At 38.5% G+C, this 23,796-nt stretch overlaps 1 protein-coding gene across 1 annotated transcript in view; it reads right to left on the reverse strand.

The window, feature by feature from the left end:
• The window catches only part of LOC134629644 (CUB and sushi domain-containing protein 1-like), a 316,340-nt gene that overhangs the window by 259,462 nt on the left and 33,082 nt on the right, over positions 1-23,796 (reverse strand). The window contains exon 2 of the mRNA XM_063477161.1: positions 14,180-14,292. Coding sequence (XP_063333231.1) covers positions 14,180-14,292 — 113 coding nt within the window. The remainder of the gene's footprint in view (positions 1-14,179; positions 14,293-23,796) is intronic.

Here is a 23,796-nt window from a genome sequence, read left to right on the forward strand (position 1 = left end):
TGAGAAGTAAATGGTTTCAAGAAAATGGAGAATTGCTGTAACTAATGACAACAACTGAGAAAAACGGAAGGTGCTAAAAGAGTAAGTGGCAGCCCTGATTGAAAAAATTCCATGCACAAACCACTGTAATTGTACTGTGATTGCTACAAAAATAAAAGCAAAGCATGGCCCATGTAAATGCCATGCAGTGATTACGCTGCAACCTTCTTTGGAGTAAACATAATCACCTTAAGATATTGCTCTTGTTTGTGAAACCATTGCTGATATTATAGCAATTTTGCGTGCAAGATGGCTATGTGTGTGATTTTCTGTTTTCTTTCTGTCTTTCTATATAACCCCTGGTCTTCCTCTCTTGCCATCAGAACGCTAACAACTTGTGGCACTTAGTTAACTTGAGACAACATGATGTCTTCAGTCTGTATGTGTGTGTCTGCATCTTGTCTGCAGTGTATATGTCTCAGTGTGCATGACAGTGAGTCCACCCTGGGGAGTGGTGTGTGCGCGCGCGTGTGTGTGTGTGTGTGTGTGCGTGTGTGCGCACTATTTTTAGGCACATCTCAAACAGAATGCATCTTGGGAAAAGGTACGAGTTCAGCCGAGCGAGCATGATTCTTACAGTCAGTTCGCTCTCTTTTTTCTCTTTCTTCTTTTCTCTCCATTACTTTTCACTTTTCGTTACTAATTTCCCCGTCTTGCTCGTCTTTTCTATGCTCATTTTTCTATTTCCCTGTATTTTTTTTAATAAAAACTATAATTTGCCATTACTACAGTATTTCTCACTACATCCATCCACTAACAAATTGTGTTCAAACAAAGACAATTTGTTATCAATCATGTTTTACTACTGTCATGAATGCAACCAAAGGTGCTCTGCTAAACTGGGTACTACTACCTGAATTTAAGTATACATGTCTATTTTTAACTTTCAGCAAAGACTTTGGAATTGATGTGAAAATGACTTGAAAAGCCTCCTAGCATTTATTCTCTCTTTGGTATTCTGTGGGTGCTCTCCACCTCACACTGCAACCCCTCCTCTCTTCCCTGCTTTCTCTCCCAGCCAGAGGAACGTTTGGTATTCCAGGGATTGTCTGCTCTTCTTTTCTCTCCAGTCTACTCTCCTGCTCTTCTCCCCTCCTTACTCTTTCCAACTATCTTCTTTTGCATCTTGATGCCTCTTCTTTTTGCCTTTTTTAAGTGTATACAAGCCATTTTTTAAATTGTTTTTTCAACACACTGATTGTGTCACGGAATAAGAATTCATTCATTTATGGGTGTTAAGCATGGGTCAAGGTCACACGTGCCATTACCTTACACATTCTGCACCATGTCATTTAAAAATCACAAAATCAAACTATATCTAAATGCAGAGGCATAAAATACAGTCAGTCAGGAGACAGACATGTTAGTACACACAGAATGTGAGACAATTGTCATCAAGTATAGCCTAAAGGGACTGATCTGATCACCAAATAAACTGCAGTGAGTGCTGGGATTGTCCTCTCAATGTTCTCTGCCTGAAAACAGTGAAGAAGACTTGTATCAATAACAGTAAAATCGAATTGCATCATAAAAATGTGACCACGCATCAGAGGTAGAGAGAGAAAAGTTCAGAAAACAGAAAAAGGTTTTATAAAAAAAAAGCGCAAGTTACAGCGACAATGAAACTTCAGGGGTGCATTATATTTTATGAGCACTGTTATTTTGTGTAGTTTGATTTGGTTTTAAACTTGGTGGTTATAATCTTGCTACGTTTTATGTTGTACTGGCAACATAATAATGTGCCATCACCAAGTTATTATTTTCACTTTCAGCATTTGGTTGTTTTATACACAGCACTATGGTTGTTGGTAACATTGCTTTAAATTTCTTCCCTGTTAGTTTATATATTTTTATTTTGTGAAAAAGTTGCATTCATCAATTTTCTTAACTGTTCGACCAACTTATAATTGCAGGACAGGTGAAGGTTACGTCTGCTCTCATTCCACATAAAAGTGGTTTACACACTGGACAGGTTGCCAGGGCAACCAAAGAGAGAGCCAATTGCTCACTTTTACAGCCACACCTATAAGAAATTTAGGATCCCCACAATGACACCCTAGAACAAAGGTTAAGGTTAATTATTTGTATAGGATGTTCTAAAACAAGTCTAATTTCACTTTACCTACAAACATCTGCCATGAAAAAGAACAAAAACAAACAAAAAACAACTTTATACTCATCCATCTTATCTTACTTGCAAGATATATGTAAGATGAAGCGATAGCATTTAAACATTGCAAACATTGCAACTTCTGTAGCTATAATGGTATGGTATCCAATGAAATGGCTCCAAATTTCTGTGTATACAGTCAGCTACAATGACGGGAATCAAACAAAAAGCATAAAAATATCCAGATATCCAATTGAGATTCAGGTGAGAGCAGCATTTAATTTGAAACTTTTGAAATGTAGAATCCAGAAACCTCTCTGAACTCCAGCAGAATATGCTATTTGGAATCCCATTATACACTCCAGACTTCTGCAGTTTCTCATAAGGTTAGTGACATTGTTTACCAGAATCATGTTGATCTTTTTTTTTTTTTACTAAGGCTGGTATTGATTGATTTTTTTTAAAGCAACTGCACATATATAAACTGTCTTCACCTACAAAGAATAAGACTGTTGATGTCCTCTAACTTCTATTTGGCACTGCATTCCCCAAACAGTTTCCTTAATGTATCTGTCTGTATATTCATATTATAAACTACAATAACACTGCAAACTCTATTCTTCAAAAGGTCAGTGAAGTAGAATCAAGAGAATGAACATATCACAGTTTAACAAAAGAAGCAACAGCAGAATAGCAGAATCGCTGCACTTGACTGTTTCAGTTCTCACTATGTGTACATAATAAACAAGTAACTGGTTTATGCATTATTAATGAGCATTATTAAGACAGAACATTAATCAATTATTCATAATGACATTAAATCGATGTATGTCTGCTGCTGACGAAAAATAAATGGTATCATATCTAGAGAAGTAAAGAAGCCAAGAGAAACGAGAACTGTGCTGCCAGGTTAGTTAAAAAATGTTATTTATTTGACAGACCTATTTAATATTTTGCTATGATGGGACCAATGATCTACAAACACCTATATTAGAGATTTTAATGAACCTGCATTCAAATATACTCATGTATCAAAAATGTATGTAAAAAAATGAATGTAAAAAGAAGAAAATTGAAGGCTGTAATTTATCGGCAGAAGTGTGTAAGTCTGAAATATTTGTGTATTGAGATGTGTATGTTTGAGGGCCTTCTTTCCCTCCCCCTGTGATGCACTTGTCATCCTGTCTGGGATGTTTGCTGGGTGTCACATATATTAGTTAGATTAGGCTGAAGATAACCCTCCAAGTATAATTGGCTTTAGCTAAATGATTGATGTCTTTATTTTTTTTATAACAAAACATACAAAGATTCCCCGTTTTAAGAGAAAGGCTAGTGCATCTTATATGATATTGTTGGAATGAAAAGAAAATCTAAAAATATCTCTTATCTATTTCTGTTATGCCTTAATGGGAACTTTGAAAAACATAAATCTGACAAAGAGTCCATTTGTGTAGGAGAGAGACTACCAAGTGATCAAAATTTTATATAGATATTCATTGGAACAATTCTAAAAGCCACAAGCAGAATTTGATTATAATCTTCCCATTTTCCTTTGGATGGCACTGATGTGTTAAAGATTTAAGGTGTGAGACAGAGCCAGAGTTACAAACTCAGACAGTGGAAGCCAGAGAGGAATTGAAAGCATGACTGAGAGTCGGAGAGAGAGCGTAGCTAAAATGACAGTAAGCGAGCACTTTCTGTCTCGAAGATTTTAACACAGATGTTATAAGCTCCGCTTATCATCAGAGAGAGAAACAGAGAGGATAAAAAGGGGCGAACAGATATGAAAATGCTAAAGAAACCTTTTATCTCTGCCCCTCAATTCACATTAGGCTATTACAGAGCATTGGAATTGCACTGAATTGTAACTGGTGGAACATGAGATAAGAAAATCTAAACATGGGGGGCCTTAAGTCATGTTATTATAAATCACATACTTTATAAATCTCCAAATGTTTAAAGTTCAGTGAATGCAGCATTAAGTATGGGGTCAGTAATAGGGTAAGCAATGCTCAAATTGTGTTATGGCCAGTTTCAATGTCATATGTTATTACAGTATGTGTGTGACTTTGAAAACATCCTTTCTAGTAGAATATTTAGCAAGAAAATCAAGACCACTAAAGCAGCTGTGGCCTCATATAATCTGCATTAATTAATAATGTGTTTAATGCCAGGCATCACATCAGTCTAAGTGGGACAGCCCCCAGGATTATGGCTAGGTTTACAATGGCACCAGTGGTGCCACTAGAATGCCATGCTGAATCACTGCACCTGCTTCAAACTCCAATTGGCCAGGAATGAAAAACAGTATCTTGATTTCAACACAATATAATTTGATGGATCCCAGCAAGTCCTTTAAGCCTGGAAAATAGATTGAACCAATTTCAGCACAGCAAAAGCTGTCCAATGCCCTTTTCTGGTTATAAGACTAAAACACTGGTTTCTTCTCTGACACGTACTGTCACACAAGACAGACATACACAAAAAATAAAGTTTTCATATGGTTGATTTTATTAAATAAATCTAATTTCTGCAGAGAAATGAACAATTCCAAGCTACATTATAAAGCAGGTGTTTCCAAATAAACATCACCAGGGAAAACACCGACCTAAGGATCCATTGGTGAAATTTGAATTAGCTAATAAAGAGATTTCCAAATAAAATCAATTGACAAATGAAATAGAGTTAGTTGCTTGCGTGACTATTCTTCACTTGCTTAATAATAATTTCTCCTTGAAATTGGAAACAGAGAATATTCGTCTTTCATGTAAAAGCTGTGCCTTACAACTGAATCAAGCACGTTTCAAAATGTGAATGGTCTCCTTTCCAACCCAGTCCACACAGTTTTCCTACCACTTAGTAAACAGCTGGTGAGTGTCTGAAGGCAAGTTAATGTTTTCTATACAAAATCCAGGCAACCGCAGCAATCTGCCAGCTATCAAAGCAATCACAAGGTGCAGCACTGTATACCTCTTTGAAACCAATTTTACCTAGTGACAGCAACCTACCATAAAACCCCTGTTTGCTAACCAGTCAGGGAATGCAAATTCTTCCCTAGCAACCAGTGGTTACCAGGAGTTTAGTGCAACCTCTTGCAAACAGTTAGGAATAGTCATTTTCCCCCAGCAACCTAAATAGATCTCTAGGCCTGAGTGACCACAGCCCTAGACATTAGGTTTGGGCACCAGCTGAATATTTGCCGAAAACACACTTTAATTAAAAGGCTTACCTGTATGCAAAAACATAAAGTGTACAGATTAGTAGTTGAGAGACAAATTAAGGGATTGTGACTGAAATTTTTGTTGGTGGAACTGAACTCAGCAACCGGCAGTGAATTTTTTGTGCAGAGGTTTCAAATCTAAACGTACATATAACTTTCTGTGTATGTGGTCTGACATTTTTAACAGCTCAAGATAAGCTCAATAAAACATCAAATAAAACCAGTACATATACGCCAGATAAAGGGTGCTAAGTTCAAGCAATGTTATATTGACTCAAATATGTTGTGGTAACTTGATTACACAATCACAACACTCACTAAAAGTGTGTGTGTGTGTGTCTGTGTGGGAGAGTGTGTGAGACAGGGGTTCTTGGCTCTGACAACATGATTTGATGACGGTGATATTACCCACGAACACTTCTGCGTTACACCGCCATGGCCACACACACACACACACAGCAGGACAGTTGACATTGCTGCTTCGATCGATGTCGCAGACTAAAGCTGGCGTCAGTACCAACAGCGTTATATGAACCACTCCCACAGTGAAGAGCTTCCTATGGTGTTTCAGTCAATATGGGTTAATGGTGTATCGGACTGCTTCTCTCTTTCCTCTCTCACTCTTTCACTCTCTTCACCTCTTCTGAGCACACAGATACACAAATGTGTAGCAGCACCTGACTGTCCAAGTTGACAAATACACCAGTAGTCTTTCCTTCCTTTAATGATTTGCTGTGTTTGCTCTAAGAAGCTTCCCTGCTGAATCCATTGGCTTAGACGAAACACGCAAGCCTATTATTCTCAATGAAGGGCACACAGATACTGATAGGAGCAAGGGATAACAGGTCGATATGAAGAAAAAAATAGGCTATGCATTGGTAACAGTGAAATGCAGTAAATGTCAGTCGTAATATAATCACTGATTTCACGCCTAAATAAATCATTATTCAGAATGGAAGGAAGTGACATTTGAGTTTTTGTATAAATAACTTTTAGTCACTTAGTTTCCTGCTGCCATTCATTTAAGATATGAAGACATATGTTTGGGGGTGGAGGGTGGAGGAGCTTTACTTTATAACATCTTATTAAGGGATAGTCACATAAACATCAACTGAGTCTCAATAATCTGACTAATTTCCATTTCATGCTGCCAATATTTTATACAGTTACACTGGTATGTATTCAACCGCTTTCCTCAGCGAGTTCATCAAAAAGGGAACCCTAATGAATTCATGTTCCTTTACAATGACTAAGGCTTGTTTAGAATTTAACATTCATTCAAATCGACCGAGTCTCTATTGCCTTCGCCAATAGTTCTACGACCTAGTGAAAACAGTTATTATCTGGAATCTATAAATGCTAAATACAGAACACAGTCAGTTTATCTCAGCAGTTATAGTGTTTAGAAGAAATAGCGCTGACTGAATTATCCAGACAGCCTCCACAGCATAATGGCAAGTGTGATGTGAGATATTTTTAGGAATCACTGGTGCGTGTGGTAATCTCTGAAGATCCAGCTGGATCCAGTAGATTGGTGGTAAGCTGTAAATAAAGGAAGGTAGAAAATGGATTTTAAAGTGCAACATGAGATAGAGCAAGCTCTCTGGATCTATGAGAATAATGTAGTTGTGTTCCTTTTTTTCTCTCACTAGTTTATCTCATTAAAGAAAGAAACTTTGATTTCATGAACTGTAACAGTTCACATAAATTCCCTCCTAACAAAGACTAGGGCTGCACCTATGTTTTTAATGTTCCGAGTCTTTTGTTTTTTATTTGCAAGCTGTAAGCACAATTTCCTCCACAGGAGGTTCATTCAATAGAATAACTATACTATTTGAACTTATTAATGGCATCTGTAATGATTGATTTCTCTTTCTAATGTCTCTATAGAGGCAAACTTTCTCTGACTACAACAATAGCTGGAGGGAAATATCATAAAATCAATGAATCAGTTAAATCCCCATGAAGCCAACTATTTTTGTCCAGTACATTTCCAGTGTTACTAACTTTAATGCAAACAGCAGGAGCACTTTGAGGCTTACTAAACCCTGCTGTTAAAAGGATCAGTGATTCTGAGGATAGTAGTAAGCAGAAAAAACAAATAACTACATACCTAATTTTAAAAAATAAAATAAGTTATTTGGCTGTTGAGGAAAACAGTCTGACTGAATTAATGTTGACTAAGTGAATGTATGGTGAAATTAACATAAAAAGCTGCAAAAGACATTTAAGATAAACATAGAGGCTCATATGCCTTCATTATAAACTACTATCCATAAAACTTAAGTTTGAAGACCACTCCTCTAAATAATATTTTTGTCTGCCAACACACCGTATTTTGTATTCATATTATGCCACGACTCCTTCTACAATAGTGCAATTTTCTGCAATGGCTATTTGCAACCCTCTGAGATTTAGTACGGCGAAACTCTGTGAAATAAAGGCTCCACTATGAAAACTATCTGGCTAGAGGCATCGGAAAAAACTCTAGATGAATAAATCTTTCTTATGTGTAACATCATGAGTAAGGACCCAAAATCCCCAAGCAGGAGGCTGCGATCTTTTTGCATCTCGTCCAATGGATGGTGGCTACAGGGCTCTTGCCACAGTCTGTGCAAAGCCTTGCATCAAGTCAGCAAGATTTGGAAGCTCCTAGAAGTGTTCCTAATGGATTCTACACCAGTCTACACCACGGACAGACAGACAGAGAGAGAAAGAGAGAGAGAGAGAGAGAGAGAGAGAGAGAGAGAGTGGAAATGCCAACACCAAGGGGGATGAACTTCCTGCAATTTTACAGATACACACACATTCAGGCATGGGTACACACACATTACATGTTGTAATGCGGTGTAAAAGTGACACCTCATAATAACATACAGATAATGACACGGTGGATATTACCACAACAACAACAACAACAAAAATACTCATGACCAGCAGTAACACATGTGCCTGAACATGTACACACACAAGCAGGCTTTTACTTCCCTGATCCGCATTCACACATTCTTGTCTTCACTCTGTTACTTTACCAGAGTAATGCCTATGCCTAGTGATGCCATAGGGGAACGTGTGTGCGTGTGTGTGTGTGTGTGTGTGTGTGTGTGTGTGTCTTTAAAGTGCAAAGCCCCTTTTAACAGTTTCCAGGTCATTTTATTTTCTTCACAGAAGTCCCTCAACAGGAGGAGAAACTCTGCAGCTAGCTTAGGGAATACAAAGAAAAAAAAAGTACACTCAGGCTCTTTCTTTGTGAGTGTGGGCACATTTGTACGTGTTAGTGTAAAGTGGTATAGTGTACGACATTAATTAAGACTTTGAACCGGATTTTTCTGTTTTGTATTACTGGTTAAATAATCTTTTTAGGAAAAGCTACAAATGTCCAGAAAACTAAGCATTTACTTATTTCGGACTTGTGGACGTCAGTGGAATCGTGCTTGTTGCGAATCATCGATCAAATTGGAGTGAGAGTTGTATGGAGGATAAGTCGCTGCCTTGGGCTCTTTCTGAGCAGTTTTTGGAGTGCATTATTCTGCTGCCCCTTGAGAGCACCATTGCAATGAGGGTATGCTAAACTGTTTACAGCTGTTAATGTATTTGATAAGAAAAAATAAAGGTCTGTCATCGCTTTGCATTTCTATTATATTGTTTTAAAACAAAAGAAATACATTGGCATATCATATGGGTGGGTAAAAAGCACTTCAGCTACACTCACAATAGAAAACAACAACAAACAGTTCATTTACTTTGTGAATGCAAAAGTAAGGCTTTGTATCTGCTGGGTTTCTTCTTACAGGTAGCAGCACTTAACAAATGCTCGGGGGAAGTGCTGGTAGTGCTCCTTGTTGCTAAGTGACAATTGCGAACTTATTTGAGGCGAGGCAGCCTTTTACTAAAAGTTTAACTATTTATAACTTTCAGCATTTTGCACCCAGCTCAAAAAGAAATGTGCACCAAGAAATCAAAAATAAGTAGAATTGTGAAAAGAGAGTGCTATTGGACACACACGTCAAAATCCATATGGTTTCCATAGCTGAGGTTACAGGTCTAACTCCTGATGAAGCAGCTGTAAGAGCACATAAATATTTCAAATGATTTTATGACTGCTATTTTCTAGGGGAAACAGATGGAGGTGATGGCGAGGGAGAGGGGAGAATTGCATGTGACAAAAATTCTAAATTCAGGACCCCCCAAACGCCATCATAGCATCATGACTGTTAATAAAAGATGAGTGAAGCACTTCTCATTTTTTTCCTTCTTCCAGTCGTGTCTTCTGTTTGTTTTTTTTAAAGCGAGAGTGATCGTGATCTCATTTTGGATGTTGGTCTTCTGGTATTATATTGTGTCGTGAAGTCAACAAATGAGAAATATAGACAGATATGAATATCACCCTTCTGTTTATCCACTCTTCCCCCATCTTCCTGGTTATCTATCTCTACACCTCTCTCTCTCTTTCAGATTCTGTATTTACGTCTTTCTCTGCATTTTTCTTTCCCCTCTTTCTCTTTCTGCTTCAGGGGAAATTAATTGATGATTATCGTGCCTTGCAGAGTTGGTATGCAAACCTGCTTTTTTATCAGTAAGGCTTGCTTTTTCACCACTTATAGCTTTATTTGACAGCACCCACCCACCCCAACCCCCCCCCCCCCCCCCCCTTCTTTCTCCTCTCACTCTATCTATCCCTCTCTTAGGTGACTGGGGTCTTATCAGTAAGCTATGTGCTCAGACTTATAGTTCAATTTGGTCTCCTTTAATAAAAGGATAGAACTGAGAGAAGATTTGTTAAGTGAATTGGCTATGTGAGCAGAGACAGGGGCATATACAGACAGAGACTGGTTGTTAACGGCAATAGAAAAAAATGGATTCTATTCTAGTGTGGTTCAGTTTAAATGAAGAGGTGCAAAAAAAACTCTTAAGTAATGTAGAAGAGAATGTCATGGGAAAAGAAAGACAAGGAGGCAATCTGATAAAGGATAGTGAAAGATTTGCTGAGGACTGAGAACACATATTTTCATGAATCCAAGGGCACTGTCCCCAACTTCCAGACAATGTTGCAAAATGAGTGTCAACCAGAATAGCCCCACGACATCCTTAAGGGGAATCAGGTGAATGTCATCCTTCCAAGGGGTGCAGCCACCAGAGACTTTTTTTGTTTAACTACTTGAATGACCGAGTCATCCCCTCATATACAGACTCTGTGCTTTCTATTGAAGGCATGTCTGTCAGATTGAGGAGATCTCTAACCCTACTGAGTATCCCTTTCACAGCTTGATTATATCCCCAGTTGAAGTCAGAAGCACCTCATCTAAACCAAAAACAGTGTAGGCAGAAAGTTGCTTCTACCTCCAGAGTCGTCCGACAGGGTGTCAGAATCCCTTCGAGGTCAACAGAAAGTCTTGTTTCACAGCCCCTCTTAACTACACACTCCCATGTTTTTCGATCAGTCACTGTCAGAGTCATGCTCTGCTTTGTCTGTTGGTGCCTATTAGCTGTCTGTAGGGTCCCACGAGCCAAATAAACTTGATAGGACAGCTTCTTCAGTGTGACAACTCTGGCCAGCAACATTTGTTTCTGGTATTGTTGACATGACATGGCAACAATGAAGGTGGAAAACATTATCCACTCAGACTTAATGTTCCCAATCCTGTTTTGGAGTGCTGCCGAAGCTTAGTTGCGAGTTGAAGATCCCTGGCAAATAGGGTTTTGCTAGATACTCTGAGTGCACCTTTGCTACATGTAATCCAACTCACCATCAGGTGGTGATAAGTTAACAGCTCAGCTCCACCTTTTACTTATGTGTCAAAGACATAGGTGAAGATCTGATGATGCAGTTAAAACCTAGGGTGTCCTGGTGCCAAGTATACTTATGCTCAAACATGGTGTTTGTTATAGACAAACTGAGATGAGCCCTGAAGTCCAATACCAAATCAATACTTGGGTTCAGATCAGGAAGACCATTACTTCCAGTCAGTCTAACAGTCTCACTGTGATCATGCAGTCCCCCCATAAAAGTCCCCAGTAGTGACAGTAAATACTAAATAGTTATGAATTCAAGTTCCTGTCTTTGTGACACATTCTTAACATTTTTTTAGAATAATATTCAAATTGACATTTTTTTTTGTTTTTATTTTTTTAGACATTGACAGTGTAGTCTGTATATTCACATGGCTTAACCGTTAAATGCACAGTCCTAACATCACGTTCACCCTTCAAATCTGAATCCGAACATTTTAGGTGGTCCCACTTTCTTAATGAATTAGAAGAAATCAAACAACACTGAAATATCTTAAAACTAAATATAATTGTTGATTTGGATTTTGCCCAATTGGTGACAGGAGCAGAGACGTTATCCACTTCTTGGACAGTCACCAAGAATCGCGGATCGACGAGGCCCTGGATTACATTACCTCGACCTATGCAGCAGTTACTGGCAGGTGGAGCTAGCCCCCGAAGCAAGGCCTAAGATTGCATTCACCATCGGACAGGGGCTGTGGCAGTTCAGGGTCATGCCATTTGGGCTCTGCAATGCCAACAACGTTCGAGACGCTGATGGAGAGGGTGCTCGTGAACATCCCTTGTAGCCGCTGCGTTGTGTATCTGGATGACCTGTTGGTGCACGGTGGCGACTTCGACAGTGCACTGTCCCATCTGAGCGAGGCCTTCAGTACCATCCGACAAGCTGGGCTGCGGCTCAATCCTGCGAAGTGCCAGCTGTTGGTGAAAGAGACCACGTTCTTGGGCCTTGTGATCAGCGCTCAAGGTATCGCCACTGATCCGGGTGAGAGAGCGCCTTTTTCTTCTTGTTGTTATGCTAGAGCTACGCCAAGCAGTTGGGTTAGCGGCGGTGTTTTTCTGTTGAAAATAAACGGCTGTGCTCCCTGGCAATACGGGGAAGCAAGACCAACGACACCTCTGTCTCCTCCTTCTCTGAGCTCGCCACATTATTATAGGTTTTGATACGAGAAAATTAGAGCATTTGAATCTCTCTCAACTTTTGTAGTTAAGTTATAGTGTCAGCAGCACTCCCTTAGTTCTTTCTGAAATTGTCAGGCAGTTTAAGAAATGGAACAGATTAATACCGGATCTTTTAACACATTATATTAAAATTTACTTTGCCTTTCATGTTGTCTTTCAGTAACTTGGCTCAAAATCTCTGAATCTTCTGAGATATATATATCGATAAAATCCAATTTTTACTATGCTTTTTCTTTTCGATATTTTTGTAACTGTTAGCATGATTTGCAGCTATTATGGTCATTTTTTGTTTCTGTCCTGCTCCCATTGCTCCCCCCAAAACAATTATCATTTCGATATTTGTCTGCTTATGCTGTCAGGAAACCGAAAGAGAGTGAAATTGTGAAACAAATAAATTATTACACCTAATGAAAGCCAACTGCCCCTTTCAGATATATTTTCTTCATCTTTCTGCTTTTTCATTGATAAAATCTGGAGGTAAATGTATTATTTGAACAGAGCATGAGGCTCTGCAGCAATGCACAGGCTGAAAAAATCATGTGTTCAGTGCTAGTGCTTGCACATACTGTACGGATATAGATAGGTCACATGACAGACAATCCCAACTATAGACAGAACAACCCAAACTATTTATAAATGCCATGTCTTGCTTGGATTTACACACAGTCTCACAAAAACGCACTACCAATCAATCCTGAGGCTATAAACACACTTAAGGGTCCCCACAGATGGGAAAAGGAACAAAGGTAAGAAAGGGTTTGCTTTCAATATACATGAGCACATGAATGGCACACATCTAGAAACACACACAGACACACTGCAAAAAAAAAAAAAAAGAAGAGGTGCACAGAGAGTAACATTTACGTGAAACAAACATGCACTCACACACTGGAGTCAGTGTGAAGATCCTGTCTCTTGAGTTAGTCTTTGATATTTAAAGTTCATCATTCATAGATGAACTGTTACACAAACGTAATGGAATATATATGTATGTGTTTAAGTGTGCACTCCATGTGTGTATGCACATCTTCTAAAGGTCAGGATAAGGATTTGTGTCATACCAGGCACGCAGACATGGAACAGTCTTGTGTATAAAACACACACACATAAGAGACACATCAAAACTGAACATTCAACTCTTACTGCAGAACTCACAATAAAGAAAAATGAATGCATGGATATAGTATTTGTATACATATAATGTATGGTGTATTTAAGTAGTTCCAACTAATCGACTGATGGCCAAAACAACAACTCTGGGCTGCAAGCCCAGGTTTGGTCATGCAGAACTATGAAAATGAACAGTTATTCCCATAAATCAAAAGCATAGCTAATCTATGGAGCTTCACCTTAATCATACACAAATTTGCTGGATGCTTATAAGTGCTTGATCAACTGAGAGTTTGCTTGCCTGATTTCTAGAGCTACAAACAGCCACACCTGACTGACTCCATCAAAAAAAAAAAAAAGAAAACTAAAAGAAAAAACCAAATAATTTCTCCTGCTCTATTTTCTAATCCAAAACACCAGGTCATCACTGATAAGATGTTTGATTAATCACTGATAAAATAGAAAAACCTCTAAACAAAAACAACAACAAACAAAGTGTTAAGCATTACAATCAGCTCCATTAGTATGGTCAAAGTCTCAGTACACACACAAGCTACAGGACCTGTAACTATCGTATAACAAAAAGGACTTTCACACATTCTTTTCTTGAAAATCTTACAGTACAATACGTTTTCAGCACCATACCAACAATATGCAGGTTCCAATTTATCACTGTTATCTCTGAAAGGACCACTCACACACATGAACACAATGACACATTTCCTTACCTTCATACACAGCTTTGAAACCCTGTGCACTCACAGCAAAATCTGTGGTAAACCACAAGGCCAATATGGATCCACTGCTGACTACAGGGGAGGGCAGCATGAATCCTGACAACCTGCAAAAGAGGAAAAAGTAAATTATTGAAACAGCAAGACAGCCCATTTCTGGAAACTAATAATGAGGCAAACCTTTAGGCAAATGTTTATGAAAACCCGAAACATGGAGCTGTAAGTACATGGCTATGTTGATGTTATCATTAAGAGTAAAACAATAAAGGTTCCCACTGAAACGAGGTCTCTTCATGAGCTCCTATTTGCCTGTTTTTTCTCTGACACTGAAGAAATGCAATTTGTAGTTTGTGGCTTTTCCCACAAAATCTCTGAATCTGCAACAAAACAAAAGAACCGCCATGATAACTGATCATGTCATGAGTACCGACATGGGACTGCGGACAGGATACGCTTCACTGGAACAGTTTGGTGGTCAAAGTAAAAGACTATCTTTGATCTTTTAATCTTGGATGGTACGTTCTGAATATAACTACTGCTTCATCATAATGAAAGAGCCAGTGGAGGTGATATAAGTTTAGAAATATCTGGATGCCTGTAGATTCTTCTTTACAAGGTTAACATAAATATATGTGACTGAAAGGAAACAAATAAAATCAGTGTAGGAAATATGCAGGGTTTTTCCGACACACATTTTTGGCCAAAGCAATTTTAAGCAGCACTAAAAAAACTAAACTATGCCACATCTGGAGAGTGTGAAAGACAAGACTACAGAGGAACTGTTGCTAAAAAAGCTAGGGGCAAATAGCTGTTGATAATAATAGGGTAAAAAAATGAATGCTGGTTTTTGACCCAGCATTTTGAGTTTTTGTTGTGGACTCATGATTCATTTCTTTTGGGATTTGATTTATATTCCTGTTCTATATCTCATTCTTTGAAGTATTTTATTGTTCCCTAGTGCTTTTGAGGTTTTTTTTTTCTATGCTTTTGTGATGACGATATTAGTTTCCATTCATATCCAGCCTGTCCTAGTCTCTTCTCTGTGTTTGTATCCCTTTCTGACTCCCCTCTCATGCTCCCGTGTTGTTCTGGTCCCTCAGTGTCCTGTCTTTGTGTTTTGTGTCCCGTTTTGTTCTGTCATGTTAGTATGTCTAAGTCCTGGTCCCAGTCTTTATTACTTTCTGTTTTATCTTGATAGACCCTTGTCTCACGTGAGCTAGGTTCAGTTCTGCTTCCCCTTGTCTCATTGGTTAGTATCAGCTCAGCTGTGTTTCCTCAGGTGTATCCACTCTGCCCTGATCTCCATTTTTGTACTTATACCCTCACTTTGCTTCTGTTCTTGGTCGTGTTCTCCCTCGCAGTTTTGCCTCCTAGAAGATTGTAGAAGTTGTCCTAGAAGTTATCTTGTGTCTGCACCTGCATTATTTTGTATTATGTTAGAATTCAGCAATAGTCCTGCCTTTGGGTCCAAAACCTGCATGCCACAGAACAGTCCATGACACTTACATAAATCATGGGTTAAGTTTATTTTTAAATTCTGATCATTTCAAACATCTGAAATTCTGAAACTAATTAGGGGCTCTTATATTTTGGCAATGTCATTACATTAAAACATTTGATAATTAGTGACTTTTTAAAAACGTAACACTTTAAAGAGTCTAGTTTATTTCCTATAAGTGTATTTATTTTGAAAACCCAAGGCAGGGTGACCAGATGCTTGAAAATCTAGTCCTCTTCTGTAAGTCAGTGTCAGGTTGTTGTTGTTTTTTTAAATCCACTATTACGTTTGTGTGTGAATAGAAGAGCAGGTTTAAACTGTGAATGTCAGCTTACATACTTGAAGCTGTGATGATTTGCCTTTAAACTCTAGTGTGACCTGATCTTGACTTAAGATGACTGACTGAAAAGAAATGTGTTTGCGTTTCCCGGCACCGTATATCCATACTCAAAAATACAGACAGCCAGAGATACTGACACACAGATGGAAAAATTGGTTTGGATAGACTGAAAATGTTGCAGGTCTATTTCGGGCCAGGTATTATAGTCACATTCAAATACTTGTCTGAGAGAGACAGGCTGTGAAAACACATCCACCAATCAAAGAGAGGAAAAATTCAAACCTACTAATTAGAGTGATTAATTTCTAATGAATCTTTGTCAGTTGTTCACACCTGTCAGTTAAGCATCTATTGGTTACCACAGCAATGGGACTCTGTGTAACTATAGTGGAAAAAATAGTGAGAAATTTCACTCAGCACTACTCTCAAGAAACAACTTATGAAAGAAAAACAATAATTTATATGCACCTGGTTTAATAATCATGAGTGCCAAAGAAGTTGCTCTCCAAATGGTTATAAAATGTTGCCTATAGAGTGAAAACTGTGCACTCAGTATAAGGTTAAAGAAAAAAAAGGGGGGTTTTTTTCTGCCTCTCACACTCTGAAGATTCCATCCACTGAAATAAATGGATACTTTCACCACCAAACTTTAATTAAAATATGATTTAACTTCTGGTCTTTACGGATCACTTGTTGTTAATGCTGAAAAGCCCCAAACCAACTGTTTTACTCCCTAGCCTTCCTGCTCCTGACATCTAATGCACCTCTTCTGATATTAAGGGGCTAATATGTTCCTTGTGCTTATGTATAGCAGGCAATGCTTGCACTCACCAACCTACTAATATAATATAATACTAATATAATATATATATGTATATATATATATATATATATATATATATATATATATATATATATATATATATATACACACATATATATACACATATATGTATGTGTGTGTGTGTGTGTGTGTGTGTGTGTGTGTGTGTGTGTGTGTGTGTGTGTGTGTGTGTGTGTGACTTACACCTGTTTTATCTTGGGGAAAAAATAAGAGCATTGGGCAAACTTGGCATGTTGATAAGACATATATAGGTTAAAACAGGATTTCTGTCATAACCCCACAAAACCCCATCATTTTATAATTTTTTTTTATAATTTTTTTTCTATTATTGCTTGATTGACCCAATATGCAATTTTATACTCACAACATTTTGCCTGTGTGCAAGCAGAATTGGAAATTAAGAATTCTGCATAAGCAGTGGAGTGCAGCATTAGATAGCAAGGACACAAATCAGTACACTTTCTTAACAATACATAAAAAGTATGCGACTTTAACAAAGGGAAAGAGAAAAAAGGAAGAAGTAACAGGAAAATAAAGACAGACATTGGAACAAGACTCTAACTAATGCAATCAAAGCAAGAACAACAATGAGTCTGGATTCTGTATTCATTTTATCCAATTCATTTTTGGGATGGGACGCAACAAAGGAGAAAATGAAAGTGACAAAGTGGAAAAAATGTAGACGCCCAGAAAACAAGGTTTGAGAAAGAGAGGGAAAAAGGTGGATGGATAAAAAAAGACAGTAAAAGAAGTAATTCAGTTACACTACTGAGCAAAAGAGAGGACAGTGAAAACAGAGAACAGTGAAAAATGAATAATTTTAATTCTTTGGCCTCAGAGCAAGGACACAAAGGACAGACAATAACAGATGAAGGGAGCATGCAGAAAGCAACAACCAGAGAGAGAGAGAGATGGAGGAAAGCAAGGAAACAGAGAAAATGGAGGAAAGACAATACTGAGAGGGGCAGGAGGAGGGTAGTAAGACAAGAAGTGAGGAAGTGAGAAGTAAGAAAAAACTGTTTCGCCTTAAAGTACAAAAAAAAAATGTTTTTTAAACTTACCACAGTGGTGTCTGACACCTCCATTATTTGTTCCTGTCTGTGCATCGTACCTTTTATTAATTGTTGGTTTATCTGGAATTTGATGTGCTTCCTGTGACTAAGGATTCTAGTGCCTGTAGCTAGGTTAATTAACTGTGAACTATTTTAATCCAGTAGAGGATGCTGTAAGTTAATGTAATAATGTAATAATGCAATTGCTATGATTAAATGAAAGAAATTTTAGTTCATTATTCTATATAAATCTGTTCTATACTGTTCTGATGGCTTATCTTGTATTATTGAAGCTAAATTTACTTGTGCTTACTATTTTATAAAGTAATTAAATTATACAGATAAATCCACTTTCTTTTAAGATGTTTGCATACTTATATTTGTGTTAGTAAGGAGTAAGGAGATCTAGTGTCAACTACTGCACATCATGTGTTTTCGTTGGTAGTGTGAAACTGTCTACTTTTAAAACCTGTGTACTGCATTTTCTGTGCATTTTCTATTTTTCTGAACCAGAAAGAGAATTGGCTGTCCACAGGCTACAATAAATCACCTTAGTGGCCCACAAGGGACAACACTTGCATTCTCACATTAATATTTCACCACTCAACAAATAAGATGTGAACAAAGTAAAATGGCTATAACTAATTATCAGGAGGATGCCTTCCTCCTGAGTTTTTAATTTCATGGGCATATGAACTCTCAAGGACATTTAGTTCTGGACCAAGGTTAAATTTAGCCACTGGTCAACGATTTAGAGAGGGGATGGCTCCATACTGATCAAAGAGGTACTGGATGCATTATGGAATGACTGGGGATGAAAACAGCAAAGGTTTGAGAAGGGCTTGGAGCAAGCTGTGGAATCAACCTTGATCTATATTTAACTAAAACAGGTTTTTAATAAACTGGAAATTGATTAAAGCAGCGTTATATGCCTTTTTTTTAGTATTTGGTGCATACAAATGAGATGTTGTAAATCATCACAAGCAGTCCAAAGTATGAACTTCAGGCAAACTGTATTATAGTGAATATGCTCAGACACAATCATTAATATTCCTTTTCCCTGTCCAAACTTTCACTAAGAATAAAACAGAGCTGTGATTTCTGTTCTTAAATTGAGGATTGACCAGGAGACAGATGCAAATTCACATGTGCGCACACACACGCACACATAAGACTGTTAGTCAGTCGGTCGGTCGGTCAATTAACGAGCAGTAATCGTCTAGCTGTCACTGCACTGATGGACCAACATGATTCCATATCCCCATCCATCTTTCTCGCTCTCTCTCTCTCACTTTCTCAATCAGGCTGTTTGACATTTATATGAAAATAAGTGAGCTGCTTTTGGAATATTTGACTGTTTATGCAGTCAGTCAACTGTTCACCCAGTCAACCAGCTTATGTAATCAGACAGCCACTCAGTGATTCCAGCCAGCTGGTCTTTACAGTCAACCAACCAACCAGCCAGTCATTTTGCCTGTGTGCTTTTCTGCTTCTTCGTCCATCTGTCTAACTGTCCATCTGTATCTGCCCGACCAGTCTATCAAATAGCTAGCATCTCTGATGTTGACATATTCTTCTAATTCCATGATAAGTGTTTAAACTGGATGTAGTGTGGTAATAAAGCATGCCATCATATCGGAAATTAGTCTCAGCGCATTCACAAAATTACTTCATTATGATAGCTCCTCCACATTGTACTTAGGGAAAACATGGAAAAGACAATGTGCTGCATTTGAACAAAAATAAATATAGAGACGCATAAAATCTTGGCAAAGCTTTTCTAGGAACATTAAAATTGTGAAATCTGAACAAATGAAAAATCATGTTGAGTCTGATTGAATTGCAGTTCTTGTTTTGTTGAAGGACGGAACAGCGTTGCTAATCACCTGCAGTCTACTATAAGCTAAAGAAGGAATATGTGGTGACAGCCTCCTATCCTCTATTTATTTGACATCCTGGTCCCATTGCCACTTTACTAATTTGTTGTTGTAGCTAACCGTCTCCAAACAAGTGTCTTGTTGCATGCTCAGTCATCCAGGTAAGTAAATCCCAAAAGGTTGATTCGGTTCATCTGGATGTAGCGTTTTCAGTGGGAATGCTACGTCCAGATGAACAGAATCAACCTTTTGGGGCGTCTCCAAAGAACATTTAATCGTATGCCCAATTTTTATTATCTACCCAAATCGGGCACCAAGTAGCAAAACATAGCACACCCACTGAATACTTTGGTGTTTATATGTCCCCACTTATCTTTTAAAACATCAGGTTACCTTCCCAGTCGCTCTCTTTGTGTGTGTGAACTTAGCATATACGAGAGTACTAACCCAATACAGAAAACTTTCAAATCGGGACTCTGAGTGAATGTTTCACCACATGTCCTTGCACTCTTCTGGTAAATTTGGCTTACAAGTGGTCCACCAAGCAGAAAATTTCAATAACTTTTAAGCTTTTAGAGTTTGTTCAAACAGCTTTCTGAAGCTCTCTGTATTTCAGGCAGCCAGCTGAAGTGGAATAGATTATATGCGAATGAAGAAGATATACAGCATTGATGTTTGTCATCAATGCTCTGACCTCATCACTCCCCACAAGGAAGTACCAAGCAGGGAATAAAGGTTTTCAAATGCTACATGAGTCACATGAGTAAAGTTACTGCGGGCATGCGGCGAATGAATAAGCAGAGTAGCGATGGCTTAAGTACAAGCCATGATTAAAAATAGAGGAGTCGGATTTAGACCAATCGACCAAAACATTAAAACCACTGACAGAGAAGGTGGATAACAATAATCATCATTTTAAAATGCAGGGCTCCAAACTCAGGAGTTTCCAACATGACAAATCAAAAGGTCCCGTGTCCAATTTTAAGTCAATTTGAGTCTACCTTGTACAGGCCTGTTTCCAAAATGCTGAGATTTGTATTGTAAATAAGAACAATACATCATAATCACATTGTCAGTGTTCTCTATGCCTGTGTACAACGGCACGCACTGCAATTTACGCTGACTGTCCTAAAGGCGTTCAAGTGGAACACACACAGGAGTAAGAGGTCAGACAGAATAGCAATGATCTTGAAGGGTAGATAGGTCCAACTCATATTATATAAGGTTCTTGCTTTTGATGGACGAAGATGGCCAACTTTTCAACTTATCTTTTTTCCCCCCCCTTTTCATCTGTCTTTAGGCTCTGGCATTTATAAAAACATACACAAACTACACAGTCACTGTAGAGTATATGGCTTTCACTTGCCAACACTGGATACACCACACACTAGTACAACAGATGTATGCCCTGTGTTTACTTGTTTAAATCTCTAATTCTGGGCCTTGAACCATTTTTCAAGACTGTCAAATGGAGCACTAGTCTATCCGTGACACAACGTAGCACACAGTAAATGAACAGACAGGAAGTGATTTGTTTGATAAAGACAGATTAAGAGCGTAGTGGATAACCAGTGAGCAGATAACTGAAGAAATCTTTAAAAAGAAGGGAACACGTTTAAAAAAATGACACTTTATTTTTTTCCAGGGGTGGAAGATTTTTCTTTAATAAAAACAGTCAGAGATAAATGGCAGGGAACATGGTGAGCAAGCAAATGGTGTTGGTAGAAGATCTGTTGTAAATTACTGCCTTGGCAGAGTTTCCTGTACAAACTGTAGACAGTATGCTATGAAAAAGCACTGTAGCATACATCTAGAAACAATGGATGAACACATTCCTGGCAACAGGGTTTTGAATTTTGGGGAAATTTTGGTAAAGAAAAATAAATAAATAAAACAGGAATCCTCTTATCTGAAGTGAGTGGGAGAGAGAAGGCATGATAGAGATGGCCTAAGGCAAGATGGACCTTTTTACTCTGTGTGTAACACTTAATAAACATTACTGTAATCATTCTGAATTCTTATAACTCATGAAATCATGATCAAAACTACAAACAAAGACATTGTTGGGCCAATATGATAAATGTCATCGATTGTAACCACAGATTATGTGTTACACTGTTAATGAAGATATTAGGTTGTACTTATGGACATGTAATTTGCTAGATTAATTTAGACCCGTGGCAATGGAATAGTTTGACAGTCTACTCAAGGGTAGCTATTTTGGCCTTAAGCAATCTTTTAAAAAACATTACTTTTAAACACTGGCCCTTAAAAGTATACCTGAGACGTTTAATGCTGTTCTGTTGCTTGTTTTTGAAGAGAAGAGAAGAGAAGAGAAGAGAAGAGAAGAGAAGAGAAGAGAAGAGAAGAGAAGAGAAGAGAGGAGAAGGTTGGTTTTCAAGAAATATTTGTTTTCACAGGTCTGAAAACATTTTCTGCAATCAAATTAAGAAATAGACAAAGAGATGTTATTCTAAAGGTACATTAAAGATCTTCAGTGTAAGTTACCCGCTGAGATACCGCTGTGCCACAGTTCAGATGTATGCTGTAGCACTGCTGCAGTGTTCTGAGGAGTTGTATGCCTTGCTAAAGGGTCCTTTGGCAATCGGTGGTGCTTTATGCAAACAATAAGAGAGTATGAACCCTACTGATTTTCTGGCGTCCTCAAGCAACACCTTGCAGAGCAATTCCCTTAAACTTGAGTCTGAAGCCTAGAAAATCCCAAAGTGTCTGTCAAGCTGTCTGTCAACCACAGATGGTCTAGTCTGTGTGCTTTTGTGCTAGCCCATATCTACACAGGTATGTAACAAAAACAACCAATGCATTTCCATCCCACCAATGGTTCAACTATAGAATTTCCACATCAAATCGACAGCGAATTTGTTAAATTACATGCACCTGACACCACAGTGACTAATGACTGTGCAGTGGAAGGTTTTTATCAAGCACAACATCAACAAGCACATCACATCAGCAAAATGTCTCTCTTTATCTCGAAAATTGATTTAATTATCAGAGGAAATAATTTATATATATACATATACATATATATATATATATACATATACATATATATATATATACATATATATATAAAAAACACCCAGCACGCCCCTGCGGGCGGTTTATCCTTCAAGCTCGGGTCCTCTACCAGAGGCCTGGGAGCTTGAGGGTCCTGCACAGTATCTTAGCTGTTCCCAGGACTGCGCTCTTCTGGACAGAGATCTCCGATGTTGTTCCCGGGATCTGCTGAAGCCACTCGCCTAACTTGGGAGTCACCGCACCTAGTGCTCCGATTACCACAGGGACCACCGTTACCTTCACCCTCCACATCCTCTCGAGCTCTTCTCTGAGCCCTTGGTATTTCTCCAGCTTCTCGTGTTCCTTCTTCCTGATATTGCTGTCATTCGGAACCGCTACATCGATAACTACAGCCGTCTTCTTCTGTTTGTCTACCACCACTATGTCCGGTTGGTTAGCCACCACCATTTTGTCCGTCTGTATCTGGAAGTCCCACAGGATCTTAGCTCGGTCATTCTCCATCACCCTTGGGGGCATCTCCCATTTTGACCTCGGGACTTCCAGGTTATACTCGGCACAGATGTTCCTGTACACTATACCGGCCACTTGGTTATGGCGTTCCATGTATGCCTTGCCTGCTAGCATCTTGCACCCTGCTGTTATGTGCTGGATTGTCTCTGGGGCAATTACCAAGATTACGTGAAGTACCCTCAGAAGGTCTGCTAGATGATGTTAATGCAGCACTATGGACGATACCTACAACCACGATTACCGACACTAACAAGTTGATCTACAATACGGCAGCAGTGATCAGTGAGATGCTTGGCTACAAGTTGAACAGCCACAAGGAGCAGTACCCTCCATGGAGAAGGAGGCTAGAGGGCAAGATCAAAGTAGCACGGAGGGAGGTTAGCCAACTAACGGAGTTGCAGAAAGGTGCGACAAAGAAGGTGCATAAGAAGTACAGCAAGCTGTCCAT

Source organism: Pelmatolapia mariae, linkage group LG1 (assembly GCF_036321145.2).
Source record: "Pelmatolapia mariae isolate MD_Pm_ZW linkage group LG1, Pm_UMD_F_2, whole genome shotgun sequence".
Classification (NCBI taxonomy): Eukaryota; Metazoa; Chordata; class Actinopteri; order Cichliformes; family Cichlidae; genus Pelmatolapia; species Pelmatolapia mariae.